This window comes from Leopardus geoffroyi, chromosome A1 (genome assembly GCF_018350155.1).
Source record: "Leopardus geoffroyi isolate Oge1 chromosome A1, O.geoffroyi_Oge1_pat1.0, whole genome shotgun sequence".
Taxonomy (NCBI): domain Eukaryota; kingdom Metazoa; phylum Chordata; class Mammalia; order Carnivora; family Felidae; genus Leopardus; species Leopardus geoffroyi.
In genome coordinates this window covers 140,265,301-140,292,331 of record NC_059326.1, presented here as the reverse complement: position 1 = coordinate 140,292,331, position 27,031 = coordinate 140,265,301, and the positions used below count along the sequence as shown (strand labels likewise).

General features: G+C 41.2%; 1 protein-coding gene across 1 annotated transcript in view; it reads right to left on the bottom strand.

The window, feature by feature from the left end:
• The window catches only part of SV2C (synaptic vesicle glycoprotein 2C), a 231,303-nt gene that overhangs the window by 165,044 nt on the left and 39,228 nt on the right, over positions 1 to 27,031 (bottom strand). The window contains exon 2 of the mRNA XM_045495986.1: positions 6,098 to 6,776. Within this exon, the coding sequence (XP_045351942.1) occupies positions 6,098 to 6,677 (580 nt within the window). The 5' untranslated portion in view covers positions 6,678 to 6,776. The remainder of the gene's footprint in view (positions 1 to 6,097; positions 6,777 to 27,031) is intronic.

Below are 27,031 nucleotides of genomic sequence, written 5' to 3'. Positions count from 1 at the left end.
CACTGAATGAAACGACTGGTTTGACACACACTGAGCCAGTTACTGTATTCTGCCTGCAATCTAGTGGCAATGAGCAGTCAACAGGAGGAAAGAAAAAGATATCTCAGAAACTTGAAGCTTGTTTTATTTTGTTTTTTAAACACGGACAGCTAAAGATAAGGAGCTAGAAATCCCAAAAGAATATGTCTTCTTTTGGTAATACCTAAAAGAATAAGGGAGCATATGGAGAGATGAAGAGAAATTAGGGATAGTTCAGGTCATATTCATCCAGCCCAGCCTTCAAGGAAACCACCATTTCTATAAGTGGCAAATGAAGTAGCAGGGGAGAGAGAGACAGAGAGAGAACTCGGCATGTTCCAAGAAATTCTACCACCTAGGTAGAAACTACGGAAAGAAGAGTTAAAAGACACGCTTAAGGTCTACTAGCGATTTTGTTTTATTTACCATTGTATCTCTAGAGTCTAAAACCATGCCAGTCACATAGTCAGTGCTCAACAAATTTTTGTTGAATGAGCATCATAGTTGTCAAGAGAAGGTATACGAATTCCAAACACTCTGACTTGATAGGCAAGTATTGAATAGTTTCCAAACTGAAATGTCCAAAAATGAAAAAAAGTCAAGTAAAATTCCATTCATATGTACCAATACATTCTTGATGCTTTGATGTTCATGGTCCACCTCTGTTTTTGCCCAACATGCCAATCAACCAGCTAATGCTATAGAGGTTCTAAAGGCAAATTAGTCTGTGCTACAATAGGGTATTACTCTGGGACACCCAGGTGGGCCTTCCAGGGTGCTGGCTACTTCCATCCAGTCCTGGTCTGGACCTGGTTCCCACGTGTTCCCAAACTAGATGTGTCAGCACACCCTGAACACAGCCATCTCTCAGAAGCAGACTCCCAGGAGTGAAGCTCACCAAGACAGACGGAAAAATCAGAACACCAATTGGTTAATTTAAATGAAACACAGAATTTCCACAAAGACTGGCATCCTCTGGCAGGCACATTCCTGATGGGCAAGCTCTAAAGCAAGCTGAATTTGAAATCTTTAAAGGGCTTTGGAGCGTGGAATTAGAGCGAGAGGTCTTTGCTACAGGATTCATGTCTTTACAGACCCCAGGCCTCAGGCAGCCTTCCTTACAATAGTGATACGTGTGGCCCCCAAACCACATCGGTTAAGATTTTTAGGTCAGGGCCTAAACCCTGACCAGCAACCAGAAGGGCACTGACAACATCTGCATCAATGACTTTCCCTCCTGTTGGTCCTCTACTACTGATGAATGCCCACTCAAAATAACACATTCTTACTTTTGATATGTCCATATCCTCAGTGAGGTCTCAAAGTGTTAATGATGGCAGGGACTGTCATCTCAAATATTTGTTGAGATTCCGTTATGTACTAGGCACTGATGTGGGCGGTGGGGAAACAATAGTTCACAACACTGACAAAAACCCCTGGTCCCATGGGGCTCATGTCCCCTTTATTTTTGAGAAAATCGTATTTCTCATTTGTGACTGTTGCCCTTATGTACTGTGTATAAATAAAGACAACAACAACAACAACCAGGGTGTATCCTCTATTAGGGCTTAGGAAAGGGAGAAAAAGATGTAATATCAATAGGTGATTACACTGTTGGAATCCATGAACAAAAAGTGAATTTTTAGATCTGCCCCCTCCCCCACCTTGAGATACCAGAGTGGTATATTTCTGCCAACAATTGAGAATACTGTATTCTCTTAGAAGTAACCCCAGTCCAGAGGCCTTTAAATGAAAATGTTGGAGAACTGGAAAGGCAGATGGGATGAGGAGCTGGGATGGGTGGCAGTCTGGCTCTCCCAACAGGCAGCGATGCATCAGGCAAGTCAGGTACACTCCCAAGTCCCCCCCTCATTTTTAAGGTGACAGGGTCTGCCTAAAACACTAAGACACCAGCAGCTGGGAAATACCATGATCTCCCTTGATAATAGGAACCAATCCTTATTCGCAGTCTCCCTTACAGGGCCCTGGGCCATGCCCCACACACAAAAGCTACTGCACAAATAGTGCTTTATCAAACACAGAACCTATTGTAACACCAGAGGGGCAGCTGAAGTTGCAGAAAAGATGTATAAAAATTTCTGTTGGGATGCCTGGGTGGCTCAGTCGGTTAAGCGTCCGACTTCGGCTCAGGTCACGATCTCACAGTTTGTGGGTTTGAACCCTGCCTGGGGCTCTGTGCTGAAAGCTCAGAGCCTGGAGCCCGCTTCGGATTCTGTGTCTCCCTCTGTCTCAGCCCCTCCCCCACTTGTGCTCTGTCTCTCTTTCTCTCAAAACAAAACAAAACAAGACAAACCTTTAAAAAAAAATTGTGTTGTTCTTTAGCTATTAAACCCTTTATTCACGAGCTTTGCTCGCTGTTTTCGTCTTAATGGTCTTTTGCACTGCCGGTAACTTCTTAAATGCCAGAACTGAGAGACTGTTTGGAATCCTTCCTGCAGGACCCTGCCGCCACCAGGGCGCCTGCATGGCTCAGTCGGTTAAGTGTCCGACTCTTGCTTTTGGCTCAGGTCTTGATCTCACAGAGATCATGGAGTCCCACGTCGTGCTCCGCTGCGCTCACAGCACGGGGCCTGCTTGGGATTCTCTTTCTCCTTCTCTGCCCCTCCCCTGCTCTTGTGCGCGTATGCGCTCTCTCTCCATCTCTCAAAACTAAAAAAAAAAAAAAAAAAAAGACTGCAGCACGTGAGGGTGACAGATCTCTTCCTTTTCCCAGCGACATCCAGGCCTCCTCTGGTTGCTCCTCTTCCGCCATCCTCCTCATCAGCAGCCCCATAATAGAGCATTCTGCAGGAAACCACTGTCCCCCTGGTTGAGGTCACCGGCAGTGTCATCTTAAATGAGATTGCTCACAAACCAACTGTGCTTCAGTCCAAAAGGACAGCGGCTCACTGGACTCCTGGGACGCTCCCCAGGATCTCAAAGGGAGAAGTCTAAAACAAACTCTTCATCCTTCTGCCTCAGGTTCAAACCTGTACTCCGCATTACTTCATTTGATGAATCACCTTCTTTTCATCAACTGTCCACTTGTTCCGCCATCTGAATTCATCGAGGACCAATCCTTGCTGACCCTCCCTCTGGAACAGCTCTCAAATCCTGGCTTTTTCCCCCACTGTCTCGGTCAGGTCGCGACACCTTACGTGGTCTCTCAGCCTCAAGTCTATTTTTGCTTCTCTTCCAGCTGTTGATATTTGTTTCTTCGTGCTAGCAACATGCAGACATTTGTGATTTCTCCATACTAGACTATAACTTCCTTGGATACAGAAACCTCGTCCTTATCTGTCCTATTATCCCCAGTGGTAACACTATGCTTTGCACATAATAAATGCTCAATAATAGACTTTGGCAATGGAGCATGGATTATCTTAAATAAGACTGCACCTTATTTCCCCAAAGAACAGCTCGTTAGATAATTAAATATTTACTCTTTTTCCCAGCCCAATTAACAATGTTATATATACACACAGGCCTTACACATAGACACCTGCACACACAGTCACTATCTTTAAGTCAATCTTCTAGCAAACATCAAGAGAGGCTCTATCTCCCAAATAAATGAGACATAAATTGGTTCATATTTTTTGTTCCTGGTCTTCCTTGAGAGAACGACAAAATGCTTAGTGCCAAATGAGAAATTACTTTGCAAATCTATATCCCTCAAATACCACCAAACATGGGTCATGCATCTTTCTCGCATTTTGATCCCATTGCTGTGACTTAGTGTGGTAATTATATTACAAAGCTATTATTCGATGGAATGAAAATGGCAAAACAATTTAAATGCTTGTCTAAAAAAACTCCATTAGAATGCAATTATAAGTGAAATTACAGTGGCAAAATAATTGAAATGCAAGTCTGGAAGGTACAGTTATGAAACCATTAAAATGCTTCTGTTGGGGACTCACAATGTTGAGTGAAACCATACGCTCTTGGGGACACAGTTTTAATTCACTAAAGCAGTCACACTTATGGAAAGAGGAAAATATCACTGCTCCAATTGTTCCACAGCATTATCTGAACTTCTGAATGTCACCTAGGGGTGTGTAACATCAGCAGGGTTTAAAGGTGTATGGAATAAACTGATAAGAGAACCAGGTGTCATACTGTGTTTCCATTCAGCGCCAAGAAGATAAAGGCAAGCTTAGTTTAGAGTTTTCTGAAATGTTTCCAATATAAAAGCTAGGATTATAATGTGAAATGCTTTTTATCCTAAAATGAAGCTTGCAATTATTAAATATGTATGCCGTTATATTTCTAAGTATCTATCTCCTTAAAATGTTCTGCTGATGCACTCCTTTTGCAACATCTTGATAAATATTTTGATTCCCAGCCTTATAGTAGATATAGCTGCTCACCAAAAGAAAAAAAAACACACACAAAGGCAAAATACAGTGCTGGATACATACGAGGTACACTGAAATGATCAATTTGACAAACGACTAAGGACCCTCCTCAAAATTACGTTCTGTATTTTGATGGCTGAACACAGAGATGAGTCTACCAGCAAAAACAGGCAAAATACGTACCCCCCTCCCCAACCCTCTCTCCCTCACACTCAGCTTCCAAGGATCTATCTCTTTCAGCTAAGTAAATAAAAAAATAGATGCTAGGACGGGGTCATATAAAGAAACAAGTGTTAAAGAAATGAGATGTAAATCTTTTTCTCATGATTTTCTCTCTTTCACTGTCACAGAGCAGGTTAGAAAATGGCATTTAATCGCATTTTTTTCACACAGAAAACTTCACAGCATCAATGATTATAACATTACTCAACAAAATTACTCAGTTTCCACAAAAAGACTTGCAGACTTTTGTTCATCAAACTTTAGTTTTAAAAAGTCCCTTGAAAATATAGATGCCAAGTACTCTTACTCTCACAGACTCTGAGACACATATAGATTTCATATGCTCATAAACATGTTGTCTGGGGTATGCTTAGCAAAAGGGGTTTGAAAGTCCTCCTACCTTAATCTCCTGAATGCTTGACGTGGACTTAAATTGTTGGGGCTATGTGGCTGTGTGCATGTTTCTTGGCCTTCTTATTTTCCCTTCCACAAGGGAGGTTCCTTTGAACCTCAAGGTCATGGTAACTTCTGCTATCTAGATATTTGATAGAGAAGTTGTATTATTTTTACACATATAATTTAGATATTAATATGATTTGAAATAGATTTAAAAAAATTTTTTTAGTTCATTTATTTATTTTGAGAGAGAGAGCGTGCACGTGAGTGAGCACAAGCAGGGGAGGGACAGAGACAGGAGGGACAGAGAGAATTCCAAGCAGACTCCACACTATCAGTGCAGAGCCTTATGTGGGGCTTGAACTCACGAACTGTGAGATTATGACCTGAGCTGAGATCAAGAGTTGGACGCTTAACTGACTGAGCCACCCAGTTGCCCAATTTGAAATAGATTTTTAAAGCATATGAGTAAGTTCTTCCAGTTTAGGCACAAAGGTACAAGCTTTGAAAAAGAAAAAGTCATCTAGAGAAAATTCTATGAATAAAACTAACTGAAAAAATAAACAAGCAAACATACACATAGATTATAGGAAAAAAAAACTAGCGGGGTCCCAAAAGTATTTAAATCATAATATTATACATAAAATTTGAAATTCAGAATTTTAAATCACATTTGTCAGAGTTTTGTAGAATTAACCTCTATATTTAGAAAAGTACCAAATATGTTTTCATATAGTAGTCTTATTAACTTCCAAGGACATATCTTTAAAAGTTAATAAAGGAGAAACCAATAAAACATTTATAATAATATAAAACATACTGCTCTTAATTTGAAATGCATGAACATATAAGTTGGATTTATGGATGGATAGATGAAAGAGAAAATACGGTAAATGTTAACTATAGGATCTAGGTAGTGGATATATACAGGCATCATTGTACAATATTTTTGATTCTTTTGCATGTTTAAAGCTGTTCCTAATAATGTAGTGGTGAGGGGGGAAGCAGTGCTCTGGATGAAAAGTAAGTATTCTATTTGTTAACGGTGCTCTACAAATAAGCCAGTTTCAGAATCTGTGTCACAGGCATGATGCACTCACCTAGCCATCCGGATCCTGAATTTGGAATGCACAGGTCTGTCTCAGCGCTGGGCAACACGAAGCCAACAACAAACACCTCCACACCATCCGCCATAAGGGCCATGCCCAGCACAAAGAAAAGGGCCCACTGGAAACGGCCGTGACCACACTCTTGGATTATCAGCTCATACTGCTGGGCTAGTTCTTCCTCATCAGCTTTCCTCTCTGACTCCAGCTCCTGGCGGTCCTTGTGCACATCGCCCTTAGGCTGCCCCACTGACACAATGCTGTCCTTCCCTTGGTTCATACTGGGGATGCCCTGATACTCCCCTTCATAGATTTCATCATCTTCATCGTGGCCCTCGGTAGCTTCACTGGAGCCTTCATCATCATTGGCCTCCCCATTATAGGTCTCTCCAGGTGGGTAATAGTCATCATCCTCTTCTTCATCTTGGAACCGACTATAGGACCGCTGGGTATATTCATCCTGGGCCCGGTCCACTGCCTGGTTCACCTTCTTTACAGTTTGTTTCTTCACCTCCCGGGCAATGTCCTTGGCGCCCTTCATCAGTGAAGTCCTATCCTTGTAACAGTCTTCCATCTTATCTCAACTGATGGCAAATGCGAAGATGGGAAGTTTTCAGACTCTGGTCAGTGGGTCAGCCCTGACGGCATCATCCACTTTGGCTTCAAAACAGAACTGCAAAAGAAGAAAAGCCACACAAGATACTTAGTAATCCTTTCTTGTCTTTTTCACCATCTATCCCTTGGCCTCTGGTCTCTTTTCACTGTCCCCCTCAGACTAAGACACAGAATTAGCTTTGCATGGAATGCACAGGAATTCCCTGAGGATAAAACAGGATGTCTGGAACCTCAAAAAGTACATCCAACACATTTGGATTGAGAAAAAATAGTATTGCTCACAGACATATACACACACTGCAAAGTCAAAACCAGAATATGAGAAGAATCCTGTCTGAACTTATTTCCTAGTATAAAAAAAAAAGCAGGCAAGCAGCCCCATATACAATGCTATTGAGTCATATCTATATTTGTAAAATGCATTTTCCCTCTCCTTTCATTGTATTTCCTTCCAATAAATAACAAAGACTCACACAGTGCCCCCAAACTGCAATTGAGTATTTGCCCTAGTATAACGGTCATGTCGGTAGGAAATGGGTAGAGTTCATCAAATGATTTCACAGATGCCTTTGATAAACATTGAATTAGAACAATAGGCTTGTCTAGTTGGGGTCTGTCCTTTTGGAAGTCACCCCCAGGCCAGCAGTGACAGGTAAGCCACATGCAATGTCCCATCACAACCCCACCTTATAAGTACTCCAGGCTTTGTCTCTATGTCCTTCATCTCTGGACACACACACACCCTCATCCTACTGTTTTCCAGTTGACTGCTGTCCTGGATACCTGTCATGGGTCTCCCATGGCCCACCGTTTGGTTTTCTATATCACTGAGACAAAAGGCTTCGCTTACATTTGGGATGAACCCATGGTAATAGATGGTTCACTTGTCCACTGAGCTGTCTCCTCTGGTGGCCCACAGTTGTACATAGAGGATATAATGGTGAGAAAGTCATTCCCCCTATCATTAAATCCCCAAGCCCTACTCTGTGGCAGTGTTGCAAAGCATGAGTTATGCAATACTAATTTCTACCTCCTCTTTGTACCTAGTGTAAGATACTTGGTGAATGGCTTACAAACATACACTTAAACTGCTCATTCAGACATCACAAACAAACGCAGTAATAAAGACAAAAAGATGTTTGTTTATAAATGGACTGTGCATCATTACCACCGAATAACTGTAAATGCCCGCGAGGCAAACAGAAGCCTGGTTCTGCACAGCCCTGTGTTTTGGAAGACAGTAAAATGAAATTAAAATAAACATATGATTATAAGGTTTTTGCCAAATGTCGTAATGGAGGGTTTTTCTGTTTATTCTCCTTTTTCTTTCTCTGTTTCTGTTTTGTTTTTTTTTTTTCTTTTGGAGGGCTGACAGTAAGGGGAAGCAAGAGATGGGAGGATCCATGAAGAGAGTAAGAAAAGATGGGAAGGCAGTTGGAAGAGGTTGAGGCTGGAGGCTCAGAGACTCAAGAAGGAGGCAGGAAAGAAGAGAGAAGGAGAAGGCAGTGTTGGGGACAGAGAGATACTTCCTACTTTAAAAATTAAAAGTAAAGGGGCACCTGGGTGGCTCAGTCAGCTAAGCGGCTGACTTCGGCTCAGGCCATGATCTCACATTTCACGAGCTCAAGCCCTGTGTCGGGCTCTGTGCTGACGGCTCAGAGCTTGAAGCCTTCTTTCAGATTCTGTGTCTCCCTGTCTCTCTGACCCTCCCCCACTCATACTCTCTCACTCTCTCTCTCCCGAAAATGAACATTAAAATTTTTTTTAAAAATTAAAAGCAAAATTAAGACAGTTCACCCAGTAAATAAAGCCAACTGCTCTACTATCCATAGACTGATGATCATATCAGACACTGCACACGAGCTGCTTCCCCTGCATGACCAGTAGAGGCACCGGACACACTGGTACATGAGGAGCAATGTGCTGAGGGGGAAGCAGAGCCTGGGCCATGGCGGTACCACCATGGGAGCAGCCATGCTTCTTAGTAACTGAGAGCTTCTACAATGGCTCTTTTAAAGAAATGCTACATAAGCTGACCGGATTTGGCGTTTCTGCTTTTGTTCCGAGCCACAAATGTTCTTACCACATGCTTTAAGGACCCCCAAAAAGGTCTTTGTGTGGGGGCCACCCACCTCTAGAAGAGGAAACACACATGGCGTCTTGAATGGCATGGTTATGACTGCAAAGTCGACAATTCTAACCCTGTATGTAATCTAATCATATGCAAAATGAGGAAAAAAAAAGAAAAACTTTGCAATCAAACATTATAGGTTTGAAAAAAAAATGCTGCATGTAAAAGTCTTAGTTTTCATTCTGGGGCAAATAAAGGAATGTGTATATATAAGGGCTCTTTTTTGACTCAAGGTTCCTCAATCAAGGCTCCAGTTGATTTTCAGATTCTTGACAGAAGAGACTGGGTCTTGTGGTTTGCAGTCTCACTAAAACAAAGATTTTTCAGCGTTTTCGCACATGTAAGGGAAGGCACGAATACTTAAAAATATGTTTAAAATCAGATGTCTGTAGACGTTGCCATTGGGGGACACTGGGTGAAAGGCATAGGGGGTCTGTATTATCTCTAACAACATGTGAATCGACAATGATCCCACCATAAAATGTCAAACAAGAGAACAAGTCTGTACCGCCTTTATGAAGCAATCTTCATATTGCTGGCAGGCAGATTATTCAGGGGCAGAGTGGCCTGTGGCCATTCCTCTCTCTGGTAAATGAAAAATGCAAAAAGCCTGGCTCACTGCAGACTCCACCAGGAAAATGGCATATTGGTACCTGTACTGGAAGGTTCTCAAAGTGTGGCCCGCACACCAGTTATGGCCTATGAGGAGGTCCACGGGCAGCTGCATATTGCATCATCGATGTCTGCAAATGACATGCCTCTGTTTAGGGTGAATCACTGAGTCAGACCACATAATATGCTCCAGACATCGTTTTAATAAAAACTGATTTGATTTAGAGCATACTCTATGCCAGACATTATGCTAAGAACTTTATATATGTTCTTTTATTCTTTTATTTAATCCTTATTTCAATCCTCCAAAATAGATCTTGCAGTCTCCATTTTACAGGTGAGAAGATTAAGGATGAGATTACATAAGTAGCCCAAGATCACAAAGCTTGTCAGAAGAGACGCTGGGACTCCAGCCCAGATGAACCTGACCCCAGAGGCTTGCCCCTCACCCCCTATCTGATTCACCCAGTGCTCTTGCTGAGGTCTTAGTCAATGCAGTAGCATTCTTCCTAGTCGTTCTGATAACTTGTTTTCCCTACACAAAACTTATTTTATGGTCTCTTGGCTAAATCATCCTGTGGGTTCTGAACCAAGGAGAATTATTGTGATATCTTCATCAGTGATGGGCTTTATGTAGATAATTCCCAAATACAGTCTTGTTTGTTCAGATAAACCATCACAACATGGTGGCTGTACTTCAAAAGATAACACAGCGGTCACGCTAAATAAGACGCCAGGGGCCAGAAGGGCAGGAAAGAAGGCAAAGCAAAGAACCTCCAACCACCTCCAGTAACGTGCAGCTGCCAGTACTCTTTAATTCAAGTCAGCGTGCTTCTCCACGAAGTAAGCGTAATAATAACTGCCGTACAGTGTTGTGAGGATTAATAAGCTGACATTTACACCATGCCCAGGAGAAAAGTTGACGTACATTAAGTGATTTTAATTCAGGTTCCCCAGAAACAGAACCTGTGATAAGGAATCAGGTGCGAATCATTTAGTAAGAGGACGACTGAGGGAGGACTGTGGTTTTAGGCAGTATCCTGGGGGGCAAGCCACAGTCTCCCCCCAGACTTATTCCCACTCAAGGCAAAGGTGCTGGCCTTTCACGCTCCCACTCCCATCTGTTGTTGGCCAAGGGCCACCCGGGGTGAGGATGGACTAGAGGCACTTCCAGCTTTCTGTACCAAAAGGCAAGGCAGTTCCAGAGACCCACGCATAGTCCCCTGACAAGGTGCAGGTGTGGCTGGTGGAAGCAAAGAATGGAGCCAGAGGAAGAGAGCGGAGAAAATGAAGGGGATCCAAGAGTATCTGGGCAGAGCACTAACAGTATCTCCTATAATAAGTTTTTAATAGCTACGTGTTTAGATGCCCTGCTTATCACGCTAAGGGGTAGGACCCACAGCTGATTAACAACTGTATTTATTTTTTTTTTAATTTTTTTTAATGTTTATTTATTTTTGAGACAGAGAGAGACAGAGCATGAACAGGGGAGGGTCAGAGAGAGAGGGAGACACAGAATCTGAAACAGGCTCCAGGCTCTGAGCTGTCAGCACAGAGCCCGATGCGGGGCTCGAACCCACGGACTGCGAGATCATGACCTGGGCTGAAGTCGGACGCTCAACCGACTGAGCCACCCAGGTGCCCCATTAACAACTGTATTTATAGAAGTGGCTGTTACAACCGAATAATATTTACAGCACCGTTTATCTGATATATGAAGTGACATGCACAAATCAGCTCTATTTCTATGTGTGGCAATCACTTTGCACAAATAATAATTTATACACATAAATGGAAGTTATTCTGGCAAAACAGAGTTTCAGTTCTTTTTTTTTTTTCTTTGATGGTTCATGCCAAACAGCATATATTCAGTAACACCACATATGATATCAAAACCATCCTACACATGTTCCCATCATGCACAACTCTCCCCAACACACACACAGATGTTTATCTCAGTTTCACCACACTGTCCCCAAACTTCCAGTCCTTCCTTCTGGTGTACCCCTCATCGCCACCATCATCAAAAGATCTGGGATAGCTCCTCCTCACCAAAAAATTCTGGAATCTTCTGGATGCTGGGAGAGTCCATCATTGTAATAACTGTATTTATGCAGCTTTGAAGCCATTGTGCACGCACACAGTAATGACAGCAATAATAATAGCTCACCCATTCTTATGTTGGCCCTGTGATAAGTACTTCAGAGGAATTATCACACAACAAGAATCTTGACAATAACCATATGCTTTTTAAATCTCCATTTTACAGATGGGAAAACTGAAATCTGCCCAGTAAGAATTCACACTTACATGAACTTACTCCAGAGCTCAACCACCTATACTACATCTACCAATTCTTAGTAGAAATGGAAGCCCGTGAGGGAAACAGAGTTTCCACCAAATTGGGGCAGAAGACAGACCCACCTCCCATTGCCTGGGTAGGTAGAAACCCTTCAAAGTACTTGCAGGATTCCAGCCTGTTGGGATTGGGAGAAGGGACTCATTATCTAACAGCCATCTTTCCCTCCTAAGTTTGGACCTAATGGAGACATTCAACAAGGGGAGGTAAATGGTGAGCAGTTGCCAGCTGATGGAAAATCATGCACACACTTCATCTCCGATGCCACACCTTCATTCCCAGTCCTAGGATTCTGGACCACACAGGGCTCCTTCCAGGAGGGAAGGCTGTCCAGGGAGTTTTCCAGGCCACAGGATTAGCAGACCTGGGTAAGCACCTCCGTGGGGCTGAGGCCAGCAGGCCAAGATCTTTCACCCAATTTGCCAGAGAAGTTGCTCCTTCTTTCCTGGGGACAAGTGAGGGTATGTGCATGGGTAGTAAAAAGAGAAGCTTCAAGTGTTTTCCCCATATCTGTCTCTCCTGAGGAGCAGTGGAAATCCCTGTACCTGAATGGAAGTTGAAAAGTGGGGAACGTCACCTTAACTCAGTGCTATATCATCTTGGTCAAGACCATAACAGAGCACACCAGCTACCCCAATGAGAGCCTTATCACTTTCCATCTCTTATGAGATAGAACAGAAAACTAATTATATGTGATGACATTATAGTAATGCCAAAAAATAGCTTCATTAAAATAAAAAGACAATGATGTGAACATTAACATTTGCAACAAGTCCAGAAATATTTTGAGAGACTGTGTAATGCATTAGTCCAAACTAATATACATTTTAGTTTATGATCAACGTCAGAAAGAAAGGCAACATGTAGTATTCACCACCCATGTTGCAACTAGATACCTCTTTCTTAAGGTTGTTTCACACATCGAAAGATAGTGGCTTTTTAGCTGTAATCATCAAGACAGTATGGTACTGGAACAAAAACAGACACTTAGATCAATGAAACAGAATAGAGAACCCAGAAATGGACCCACAAACGTATGGCCAACTGATCTTTGACAAAGCAGGAAAGAACATCCAATACACTAAAGACGTTCTCTTCAGCAAATGGTGCTGGGAAAACTGGACAGCAACATGCAGAAAAATGAAACTGGACCACTTTCTGACACCATACATAAAAATAAATTCAAAATGGATGAAAGACCTAAACGTAAGACAGGAAGCCATCAAAATCCTAGAGGAGAAAGCAGGCCAAAACCACTGTGACCTTGGCTGCAGCAACTTCTTACTCAACACGTCCCCAGAGGCAAGGGAAACAAAAGCAAAAATGAACTATTGGGACCTCATCAAGATAAAAACCTTCTGCACAGCGAAGGAAACAATCAGCAAAACTAAAAGGCAACTGAGGGAATGGGAGAAGATATTTGCAAATGATAAAGAAGATAAAACGTTAGTATCCAAAATCCATAAAGAACTTATCAAACTCAACACCCAAAAAACAAATAATCCAGTGAAGAAATGGGCAAAAGACATGAATAGACACTTTTTCAAAGAAGGCATCCAGATGGTTAACAGACACATGAAAAAATGCTCAATATCACTCATCATCAGGGAAATACAAATCAAAATCACACTGAGATACCACCTCACACCTGTCAGAATGGCTAACATTAACAACTCAGGCAACAATAGATGCTGGCGAGGATGCAGAGAAAGAGGATCTCTTTTGCACTGCTGGTGGGAATGCAAACTGGTGCAGCCACTCTGGAAAACTGTATGGAGGTTCCTCATAAAGTTAAAAATAGAACTACCCTATGAGCCAGCAATTGCACTACTAGGTATTTACACGAGGTATACAGGTGTGCTGGTTCGAAGGGGCACATGTACCCCAATGTTTATAGCAGTGCTATCGACAATAGTCAAAGAATGGAAAGAGCCCAAATGTCCATTGGCAGATGAATGGATAAAGAAGTTGTGGTATACACACACACACACACACACACACACACACACACACACACACACACTGGAGTATTACTCAGCAGTCAAAAAGAATGAAATCTTGCCATTTGCAACTATGTGGATGGAACTTAGAGGGTATTATGCTAAGCGAAATAAGTCAGTCAGAGAAAGACAAATATATGACTTCACTCATATGTGGAATTTAAGATACAAAACAAATGATCATAGGGGAGGGAAGCAAAAATAATATAAAAATAGGGAGGGGGACAAAACAGAGACTCTTAAAAATGGAGAACAAACTGCTGGAGGAGTGGGAGTGGGGGATGGGCTAAATGGGTGAGGGGCATTAAGGAGGACATTTTTGGGGATGAGCACTGGGTTTTATACATAGGGGATGAATCACTAGAATCTACTCTTGAAATCATTATTGCACTACATGCTAACAAACTTGGATGTAAATTTAAAAATAAGAAAATAATTTAAAAATGGTTAAAATGTATATTTTATACACAATATATTTTACTTTATTATAATAAAAAAGTTGTACATAAAAAATAAAGATAATGACTTTAAAAAAATTTTTAATGCTTTTATTTATTTTTGAGAGAGAGAGAGAAAGAGACAGCGTGTTAACAGAGGAGGGGCAGAGAGAGAGGGAGATACAGAATCTGATGCAGGTTCCAGGTTCTGAGCTGTCAGCACAAAGCTTGATGTGAGGCTCAAACTCATGAACTGTGAGATCATGACCTGAGCCGAAGTCAGACACTTAACCGAATGAGCCACCCAGGTGCCCTGATAATGGCTTTTTAAAAAAGCTTACGATCAATTTTATTGAGGTATAATTTACATTGAATAAAATGCTCTGGTGATTATTAAAAGAACATAGTCCAAGAGAGATGGTGTGGTAATCATCTAGATTATGAATATGCTTATTCTCTTATTCTGGCAGAAAACATTGATTGAAACATTGTTTGAAATGTTTACTCAACAAAAGTTTGAAACCTCTGGACCTTACACTGTCAACAAAAAGAGGTCAACATATCTGAGCCCTAGACTTTGGTGGTCTGGAGACAGCAGAAAGATGAGACAATAGGCATAGCCTTGTAGGAACTCTAAGTATTATGTAAGAATGTCCACACTGCTACTTCATTATAGCCTAACCTTATGCAACAGACATACTATTTGAAGGTGAACAGAGTTAAAATGCAGAAATGCATACCTACCGGGAGACAGCATTCTGAAAAGAAGTTTTTGGGAGGGAGGAGAAGACATCTGAGATAAAGAAATACACACTGACCCATCATCCCAGCCTATCCAAATCTTTGAAATCAGACTTTTATAGTTTAAGGATGCTGCTTGTCCTCAGAACCTTTAAACTTCTGTGTAAATATGTGTAAATTCCCATTCTTCAAGTGATTTCTTTTTATTATTACTTAATCTAATCACGCCTGCTCAGTTAAGCCCAGCTGGTTCCCTTTGGGCATTCAATCATATCTTTCATTATGGTTATCCAAGAATGTGATGGTCTTCCCTATTGGAATGTAAGCTCCCTGAAAATAGGAACTTTGTAAGAATAAAATGCTATAAAGCAGTGTTATTAAAAGAGGACACAAGCACCATAGGGGGGCCAACCCTCCAACAACCCCCTTTCTTCATCAGGGACTTGTCTGGATCAACGTTTCCCCAAAGTGCAATCTGCAATATGTGCTGAGTGGAAAAAGTTCTATTGTCATATAAATTTGGGAAGTTTCTGTCTCATATTGAATAGGTCTTTCCCTGGGGGCAAGGAAGGGTCACAATTCAAGCTTTTTATAAAGACCCTGTTTAACTGTGTTATCCAACCAATTCCCAAGCTTTCCTAACAGAATGTCCCCATTCTCAACATGACACCGACGGGCAGTCCTGTATTCAAATAAATGCAACATCCTTTCACATTCTAACATGTCTATTAAGAAATACCATAAAACTCACTAATTAGAATCAAGTGAGAGAAGCAGGAATCAAGGCAGAAAGTCTACATTATTTCTTTCAAGTCTATCAAAAACTGAAATTAAGCTTACAAAATATAATCTTGTGACACATTTGCTATAAAAATAGAGTATTTAACATATCTGCATATTTTTAAGTAATAAGTCATTCAAAGAGTCTGGAAATTTTGATTTTAAGTATATTAACATTCTTTTTTTATGCAATTTTGACAAATTAATTTGCTCTGTGAGGAACAATTCTCCTAAACCAGGTTAAACTGGCCTCGGTAGTTGTTGAAATTTCTACAAACTACACGTTAGTAAAATGTAAAGGCCTTATTCAAATGACAGAACTATTTACATCCATGAAGGTTTTTGAAGGTCCTAGACCTCCTGATAGAAGAATATTCTCAAGTGAGTCAAAGTGAGCGTTATTCTAATGAACAAATATCTAAATTCAATTTAGTATGTACAGAAATATTCTGATTACAAAACTAAAACATGTTTAAGAAATAATTGGAAAATTCAGAAGTTACAAAGAATAAAATAAAAACCATGTGTATTTCTGCCACCCAGAGATCCCTAGTCTTAGTGATTAGCAATTCTAATTCCAATCTTTAAGCTATGCAGATGCTTCTGCATATGATTACTTTAGATCATACTGTACATTTGAATTTGAAGCCTTTCTCAGATTACTCTCTTATCTCTAAGTCTTCAGGTATGAATTTTCCCATTCACTGGAGTAGTAGACTATCTCAAATAGTACAGGCTTTCATTATAGGTTTAGTAATCCTTGGCTATGAGCGTATCTTCTTTAGCAGTGGTTCTCAGAGAGTGGTCTGGGGTTCCCCAGGAAACCCCCAAGACCAGTCAAGGAATCTGAGGTCAAAATAATTTTCAAAATGTTATTTGATGTTTCCACTCTCATTTTTTCATGACTTTATAATCGCATTTTCCAGAGGCTACATATATGGTAACATCATTGCTCTAATGGTTAATGAAATGTGTACTTGGAGATTCTTGTGTCTTATAAATTCCTCAGATTTAGTTTCTAATTTGGTAAATATCGATAGGTATAACCAACAAAAATGAAAATTCTTTTATTCTTAACAATTTTTTTTTTTTAAAGCTTTTTCAACGTTTATTTTTGGGACAGAGAGAGACAGAGCATGAACGGGGGAGGGGCAGAGAGAGAGGGAGACGCAGAATCGGAAACAGGCTCCAGGCTCTGAGCCATCAGCCCAGAGCCCGACGCGGGGCTCGAACTCACGGACCGCGAGATCGTGACCTGGCTGAAGTCGGACGCTTAACCGACTGCGCCACCCAGGCGCCCCTGTTCTTAACAATTTTTAAGAGTGAAAAGTGGTTAATGAGGCCAGACCAAAAATTCAGAATTATGGTTCTAAAGGAATCATCTCCTGCTTGAACCTGGATTTATACAGATTTTCCTTTGGGGTTTACTTAATTTTTTTCCAATAGAGTTTTGAGTTTGCCCCTGCTTGAGTTCCAAATGGTTCCCAAAAGTCTGAACTACTTTTTTTATCGGTAGCTCAGTCCTGGATTTCCATATTTACAGATGCCGATGAACTCAGGGTTTCCATCTCAGGTGGGTGACATTTTCCTAGCCTTGTCTGTGGCAGGCAGGTGTGGACTGTCTTCCCTTCCAGGTGGAGATGGGCAGTGTGCTCCTGGATCCCAGATTACTTGCTGGCCATGTCCTGGTCACAATTTGGAAGGCACAGTGCCATCTCCTATACACTAAGTCTGCCCTTTCCATTTCTGGGACCCGACAATTTTTTTCTTTTGAGGTCAGCCATTTATTATTAAAATAATAATGATATATCATCCACGTATGTGAAACAGGGTTTAGCGTATGCATAATCCACCATCATGACCCAGAGGTTGGCACTTTCGTGATATGTTTTAATCATACATTTTATATTTAAATTTTCTCACAGTTTTAAATATTCTAGTACCATTTTTATTTATTATATACCTTAATTCATTTAACCTGTCTCCTATCATTGGGCATCCAGGTTATTTCTACTATTTGAGCATTATTAATAATGTGGTGATGCCCAGCCTTGTGGTAGATCTTACTGAGAATTTGAGAGGTCAAAGGAGGAACCTAGATTGGATGATTTTTATATATAATACCACATTGTCCTTCATAAAGACTGTGGCAATTTATAACTTCCAGAAGCATGTAGGAGAGCCCTGATTTCCTTGTGTTCTCACCTATACTAGAAATTAGTTGAGATTTCTGCCAAATTACAGAAAAATTTTTTATCATTTTAAGTTGCATGTGATTACCTGTGAAATTGAATATCTCTTTCCTTGCGAAATCTATTATATTTTGCCCATTTTTGTATTGAGGTTTGCAGTGGTTTTAATGTAACCCCCCAAAAGATATGACCATGTCCTAACTCCCAAAACCTATGAATGTGACCTTTTTGGAAACAAGAATAACTAAATTGAGGATCTTAAAAGGAGATCAAGTTGGATTATCTAGGTGGGCCCTAAATCCAATGGTAAGTTTCCTAATAAGACACAGAAAAGACTCGGACACAGAGGTAAAGCCATGAGAAAATAGAGGCTGAGACTATGCGGTCACAAGCCAAGGAACACTGAAACTACCAGAACCTGGGAGTGGCAAGGAGGGATCCTCCCCTTTGTAGAGAGTGCCACCCTGTAACATCTTGAACTGTGAGAAAATAAGTTTCTGTGTTTTAAGCCACCCAGTGTGGTAATTTGTTAAGCAGCCACAAGAAAGGAATTCAAGATCATTTTTTTTAAAAAAATTTCTTAACGTTTATTTATTTTTGAGAGACAGAGACAGAGAGGGAGACACAGAATCCAAAGCAGGCTCCAGGCTCTGAGCTGTGGGCACAGAGCCCGATGTGAGGCCCGAACCCAGGAACTGCGAGATCATGACCCGAGCCAAAGTCGGATGCTTAACTGACTGAGCCACCCAGGTGCCCCAAGATCTTCTTCTTATTGAATTTTAAAAATGGTTTATATATAAACTCCTTTGTCATACAGGTTGTAAATACTTTTCTCAGATGGCCTCATTTATGGTGTTTTTGCCATGAAAAGTTATTGACTATTTTTATAGTCTGTTCAAAATGTTCTTCTTTCATGTTTCCTGCCGTGAGTAGTTTATTCAGGCCCTCCTGAAGTTCCAAAATATTCATCTATATTTGTTCTAATTCTAATACTAGTTTCATTGTTCAATGTTTAGTTCTTGAATTTATTTTGCCATCTTGTACAAGGAAGGGATTTTTTCAAATGAATAAACAAATATCTCAGAAACATTTATTAAAATGCCCCTTTCATGAGACAAAATTCCTATATATAATAGTCTCTCTTCAGTTTTGAACTCTGCTACATTGATATGCTTATCTCCTGTTGCCCTCAAACCATTTTACTTTAACTTTTATCACTTTGTTATAAGTTTAATATCTATCAGTGCTTGTGCCTCTCAGGACTCATCCTGTGCAAATATTTATTTGCATCCCATCTAATTTGTCTTCCAAATGGACTTGAGAATTGCTTAGCCATTTTCTAAGAAAATTTTCATTAGAATTTTAACCAGAATTGTACTACGTTTGCAAATTAATTTCAGAAGAACGAAGCCTTAAAGCGGTCATCTTGTCCAAAAATATACCTTGATATTTATTCAAGTCTTCTTTTATGTAACTCAGTGACGTTGAGACATTTTCTTCTTATCGTGTCAGTTATTTAATGAACAAGAGGCATACACACAAAGACAGAAAAAATTTTTTTAAATTTATATTCCTTTGCGTATTTGTTTACTAGCTTCTCAGAATCATGACATAGACTCTGGCCGTGAAGTTTAGTGTCTGTCAGATGCGTTTGGTGGGCCAGGAAGTGCGCTCTCTCCCACAGTAAAACATTGGCCTCAGTGGGAAAGGAACTCACCAAAGGTCAGTCAGGGAGTAGAGCACATGTGATGCAAGTGCTGAGTCAAGTTCATTTACGGAGGCTTCAGAAAGGGAAGTCTCTGAACCATGCTGACAGTTCTAGCTCAGCTTTCTAGACCCTTCTATGTACTGGGCCTAACTCAGGTCAAGTGTTACAAGGAGCAACACTGAGGGAGAACTGGCCAGCAGACTCAGAGTGTCTTCAATGGAGCCCAGAAGGAGTACAGTGTTCTGGATTCCTGTCCCTAAGGAGCCACCAGGATGATGTCAGCCTTTGGGGAAACCAGATGCCTGAGGAGCATCAAAACAATCTGCGTTATTAGGCATAGTCACTATAAAACTGTCTCACACAATTCCTACTCTTCAGTAAAAGCGAGATACTCTCTTCCACGAAATGACCAAAGACTTCTGGCAGAAGAGTCCCCTGGCATTAAACAGAGGCTGCCAGATTCGAAAGGGACCATCTGTGGATGTGGTAATAACCACTCAGAGTGAGTGCGGTCAGTTCTGCTTCTTTCGCTGGGATGTATGAATTATGTGAAGGGAGCCTGAAGAGAAACAAAGCCAGGAACTGAATTCCTTCCCAAAAGCATGTGGGTTATCACAAAGGCTCTCGAGGGCTGGGAAGGGCAGAAGGAAAGTAGCAACCTCCCTCGACAATTCTCCTTATCGCCTCTGGGATTAAAAAACGTTCCCCCAAAGATCCCATCATCCATTCAAGAAGGATTTATTAAGCACCTACTATATGCCAGATACTTGAGCTGAAGATAAGAGATTAAACAAAAACACACAAAGTTCCTGACGGTATGGGGCTTTCTTTCTAGTGCCAAGACAGATAACAAAACAAATAAATACATGATTTCATGTAATGGTAAGGGCTACAAATAAAAATAAAGCAGGGTAGGAGGCTGGAGCAACGCTGCCCCACAGAGCTCTCTGTGATGACGGAAATGTTCTAGATCTGTGCTGTCCAATAAATATAGGGCAAAATTTAAATCTACATAACCACGCCTGGCTAGTAGCTACCCTGTTGGACAGTGTAGGGTTACAGTGTGCAGGAGGGGCTGCTATTCTCAGAGGAGTGGTCCAGGTGAGAACCTCAAAACAGAGGGAATTTGAATAGAAGCCTGATTAAAGCCAGGGCATAAGCCCCATGCTCCCCAGGGGCTCAGAGCTTTCCACACACAGAAAGCAGCAAGAAAAAGGTGTCACGTGGAGAATGGCAAGGAGGCCAGGTGACTGAGTAGAATCAGGAAGGGGTAACAAGGGAAGTGACTACAGGCAGATCATCAGGGGCTCTGAGGTCACAGTAAGGACTTTGGGTTTTGCTCTAAGTGGGATGGGTTTAAGGTAGGAAATCTGAGAGAGTGTAGCTTGATAAAACCTTATTTACGTAAACATTGGAAATGTCTTCTTTTCTTTTACTGTACCTTATTAGCCTTGCTTTTCACATCTGTTCCAATCTTTGTCTGACAATAATCATCTGATAATGAATAGGACAACTTTAAAATAAAGACTGCATTTATTAAGTGTTTTTAAGAACAGCGTTGAGGAAGGAGGAGCACAGTTGGAAGAAAAGTCCCTCAGTATAGAAAGCAATCAAGAGAAAAAGCCAACCCTCTAATGTACCAAGTAGACACTTAATGAGGACCTGTGATCAGTCTCCCTTCTTCTCCACATTCACTCAGTATCGCATCAGAACTACTACAGAAAGAGACTAGTTTCCATGTCCTCTGTTTGCCCATCATTGGAATTGGAAGAGAAAGAAGTAGATGCAGGCAATTTATAACTTAGATAGTCACATCTTGCATATTTCAAAGTTGGCTATGGAGCCAAACACTGGTATCAGGCAATTACTTAAATCCAAAGACAGAACACTAACAGAGTCATGTAACGCACACACTATCTCAGTGGAATAAACACCTGGTTATTCTTAAATACGAACAGAAACTCCACAACGTCCCAAGAGCAAACAGGTGTCCTTGACATATTAAATGCCCTGCATCATTAGACACACAGTGGTCTTGATTATAAGCCAAATGCACACCTGGGTTCCAATACTGCTTTTTGCCACTTGCCAGCTTTGTGATGCTAGGCAAGTTATTCATGGTCTTCAATCATCAATTACATTATCTATGAAATGGAAAATAAAAGCCCTGTTTGAAGGATTAAATAAAATAACATCCAAGACAACACGTGGCACATGGTACCTACTCAGTAAGCGCAAGTTTACTTGAAATTAAAGAAGAATAAAAGATGTCATTTATAAATATAATTCACAGTCCAGCAGCGATAATGCTGGCTGGCACTTTTCCTTTTTTGAAAGGAAAAAATGACAATGAAACGCAGGCTGGCAGTGCACTTCTCTAGCCAGGAGCCAGGCTGGAGAGTCACGAAGCACAGCGCTCTTGCAGAAGAGGTATTCATGGCTGTTGCTGAGATACACAACCTGAGGTCTGGCTGCAGGAAGGCTCCAAGAAGAATGTCTATTTGTCTGCTTGTCTTTTCTAAGCTGGTCAGGCAATATGATTAGCATACTTGCAGTTTAAATGCAATTTAAAGGCAGAGCCAACAGGAGAAAGAAACAGACTCCCCCAGGCTTGCTCTAGTCTCCCCTTAATTTCTGGAAATGGCCTATTTTCTCTTTCTGCTTTGTCCATGTCTTAGTAAATATTTCCTTTTGCAAGCTTGCCTAGGGCATAGCTACAAAAGCAGCTGCCTTTGTTTACTTCAGCACAGTCTGAGCCATGATAAAACCCCTAGAGCTTTATCCCCCAGGGGTGCTCTACTCATTGTTCCCTTTGCTTATGGCCTGTACAAGGAAGACACCAGAGACTTCCTTGACACTTCAACCAGTGAGCTGTGGCTAAATGCAGGTGCAGCTTTGAGACCAAGGTGTTTTCGTGGCACAAAGAAAGTGTGATCTGCAAAGCAACAGAATGGAGTGTTCAGTGACTCAGTGCGCCATATCCTGCCCAGGGCTTGCTCGCTCCCTCTCTCTTTCTCTCCTTTTGTCCCCCCAACTGGTTATTTATTTTTTTCTTTTTGAAGTTTTTACTGAAATTCTAGTCAGTTAACATACAGTGTAATATTCGTTTCAAGTGTACAATGCAGAGATTCAGCACTTACATACATCACCTGGTGCTCATTACAAGGGTCTTCCTTAATTCCCATGACCTATCTAACCCATCCTCCCCACCCACTTTCCCTTTGGCAGCCATCAGTTTGTTCTCCATAGTTAAGAGTCTAGTGCTCTCTTGGCTACAAGATAATTCTGGATGATCAAGGTAGCCAGTGAAGAATGGGTGCCCTCCTCTCTTTTCCGACAAAACCCTTTCCTTTACTACCACTGGGCAAATGGAGCTGCTCAATAATTCACACACAACGTATAAATAAATGGCTAAGGAGTGCCTCAAGTACTCCTCCCTTCTCTGAGGTGTTGGGCTTTGAACTCCTTAGTCCAAGGAAACGTGTAAATTATGGAATTCTGACCTCACAAATGGGGTTGATAAGTTAGATATTGTGGGATGAGAGGAATTTCATGGTTGAAAACCCTTCAAGTGGACTACTGAATATTCTATCTGTATGAGAACAGGTCTTGGCCTATAGCAACCATCGCAGGGAAGCCAGAATTCATCCATTCACCCCACCAGACTACTAGTTCTTTAAAGGAAGAGACTGTGTTTGGGTTCATCTCATATCCTTAGTCCCCAAGGCAATCCTGGACACCCATTCAACCAACAGCTATTGTCACCTACTCAATAGTAGGGTCTGGACTCTACCTACGCTCTATACATACAGAAATTAAAGGCACGGATCCTCACCATCAGGGAATTTCCCATTTAGTGGAACATCCAACCACTAGACAGATAAGTGTCTTACAATGTGATAAAAGCTATGTGCTGGCACATGTTATTGTGATAAGCTTGGATAGAGTGAGATCTAAACTGATTTGATCAGGCAAAGGTAGCCAAGTAAAGTATTAACAGACTAAGGTATTAGCTTATTAATTAGCTATAGTAGGAACTCAGTATACATCGAAATAAAAATAAATATGTCATGCGTGAGAGTCTTTTGCACAACTGTACCTGTGTCAGAAAAAAAAAATAAGCAAAAATAAAAACAAAAATGGACTTCCAATGCCTTCTGTGACTGTCACACCACCGGGGCCAAGAGTCAAACTCAACCTTGACCACACTTGCTGAAACTGAAATGTTCAGTTTCTTCCTTTAGCTTTTTGGTGTCTCACCTTTCTGACATTGTTATCCATTACGGTTTAGCACCAAGGAGGAAGGTATAAAAGCACTTCCACAACTGACAGGAATACATGATTGACATCTGATGACATACAGCAATGTTTTCTAAAATGCACTCCAAGAGATATTAAAAAGCATTCCTCAAAAAGAAAGTTTATGGACAATTAAGATGGGAATACACATGTTACTTTCTCACCACCTCCACTGCTCATCACCTGGTCCAAGCCACCATCTTGTCTCACCTGGACAGTACAGTGGTCTTCCTGGTTCTACCTTTGACCTTAGAGGCTCTTCTCCACATAGAAAGCAGAGAAATCCTTTCCAAAGATAAGGCAGAAAATATCACTCCAGTGCTAAGAGCCCTCTAGCGGCTTCTTCCGACTCCCTTTGCCCCTACAGAGCCTGGCCAATCTCCTCTCTTGTCTCAACTTCTACTACACCCCCTCACCCCATCCCAGCCTACTCCAATATGCCAAACACTCTTCTGCCTCAGGACCTTTGCACTTGCTCTTTCCTCTGCTTAGAATGCTCTTCCCCCTCCCTCATAACTGTTGGCCTCCCTCCCTTATTTCCTTTTAGTCCCTTCTCAAATGTTGCCCCCACATAGAGCCCTAGAGCATACTGTCTAAGACAGTGTCCCCACATCATCACTCTCTGACCCTTTATGATGTTTTTCTTATCATCTTTCATTATCTGACAATATATTACATATTTTGACTTGTTTATTATGCGACTATTCCCACAAACTATGAACTCCATGAAAAAAGGAACTTTTATATTGTTCTTGGCTAAATTCCCAGCACCTAGAAAAATGCCTAACACTTTCTAACATTTTTTATAACACAAATGCCTGAATGGAACACTAAATTAAGCAAAACTGAATCTTTTTTGTGGTTACTGATTTTACAGACCTTCTCAAGACCTTTGATATGCTTGCTACCCATGCCTTGTGTGTGTCTTTCCTCCATGAAGGGGAAAAAAACAACGTCGCCCAGACTTACATGATGCCAGAATATCTTACAGAACAAGCATTCTCAGGATGAGTGTCAGGGTACCCTCATCAGGAGTGAGATGCAACAGGGGTGAAAACATTTTCCTGGTTCTGCCAACAAGAGAAGGCTCTCTCAAGAAAGACCGGCCTTCTCTTCAATCGATGCAACCGCCACAGTACAGGAGCAGGAGGACCACCGGTGCCTCTCAATATGATCTCAGAGAAGCAAATGAATTCTGATGTTTCTTGGTCCCACCTTGGGGCGGCAAATTATTTGATGTTACCACTGGGTAGTCAGCTGTTTCTGTCATGGCTAGTATGGTCTACAGAATGATGTTCCTTTTGTCTTCAGTCTCCATCAGCAGAATGGAATCTAATGGTAACAGTTCCGCAGGCCACTCTCCAAATGGAAATACATACCGGAAATACTGAGGGTAGAGGGAGGAGGACAAATATATTTCCTCGCTGGAAATGTGCCTTCCTTCACCTGCTCCCAGTCTCTCTCGCATAATTCACATGTAGTAATTGTAAGTAGTCACCATTAATGCTATAGTCATAAGGAAATCACATGTGATTCATTAAGAAAGGTCTACATAGGGCGATGGGCATTGAGGAGGGCACCTGTTGGGATGAGCACTGGGCGTTATATGGAAACCATTTGACAAATTATATTTAATATATAAAAAAATAAAGGTCTAGATAAAAAAAGAGAAATAGTGAAAGAACTTACAGTCTTTCATTACATTAACAAAAATAACTCGTGGGCCACGGTAGTATTTAATCCAGTCCATATTTCTGAGTGCCCAGGCTTACAGAACTAAGGGGTGGGAGAATGGGTGGGAGGAGAGGAGTGGGAGGCCAGAGAGAAGAAAGAATAGCCCGTTCCCTCTGAATTCACTCTCTGGTGGGATTCCAGCCTCATTATAACAAGCTGGAATACATACCACTATGGGACATGCTGTACACACAAGAGGCCAGGACAGGAAGAGGACGGAAGGGGCCCATTCCACAAGCTTGCTCAAAGGCAGAAAGGTCCACAGGCTGAGTGTGGGCTCTACCTTACACTTGATTCTATTTTCAAGCAATGCCAGTGGTGTGTGAACCAGATTTTGAAAGACTCGTTATGAAATGACCAGTGCTTTAACAGAGTACCTGGGACATTTGTGCTTTGAGGACTAGCCCACCATGTCTGCGAGGAAAAATAATGGTAACTACAAAAAAAAACAACACAGTAAGTGGATTATGTTCCTCCTGGCTGAAAATGGTTTCATGTTCTAAATTGATTTTTTTTTTTAAATAAGTGAGAGCTTTTGGTCCTAATGATTTAAAAGGTCCTAAAAGGTTTTCTAAATGTAAGCAGAATCAATAAGGCTTATCTGCTCCCTTCACGCCTCTCCCCCAAATGTTTGTTTCCCCACTTGGTGCATAATACAGAAACTGCAATACAGGTGATATTCAACCCCTCACCCCTGGTGTTCAGGGATATGCATTTATGCTGCATCATCTATACAGTATATTAACATTTGTAAATAATTTCACATATATTATCTCATATGATCTTAATTTGTACTTAGAAAAGATTTCATAGAGAAATGGATACTGAGTGATGTATTGGGATGGTCCAGAGTCACAGAAGACTAGTGTTATGTTATGTTATGTTATGTTATGTTATGTTATGTTATGTTATGTTATGTTTATTTTTTCTTCTATTCTATTCTATTCTATTCTATTCTATTCTATTCTATTCTATTCTATAAACAGAGTGTGTGACTGGGGTGGAAGGGCAGAGGGACAGAGAATCTTAAACAGCTTCGCATTCTGCATAGAGGTCAATGTGGGCTCAAATCCCATGACCCTGGGATCATGACCTGAGTCAAAATCAAGAGTCAGACACTCAGTAGACTGAGCCACCCCGATGCTCCATGGAAGTCCCATTCTAACACATGTGAAGCCCAGCCATGTCTGAATCTTGCTCTCTTTCAGCTGCCCAGCCGCATGAACTTCAAACACTCGTGGTCCTAGCATTGCTACGGCAGGCAGGGAACACTGTACCTGCTTTCCAATGTGTTTCATCCTATCCTGAATTCCAGAATTC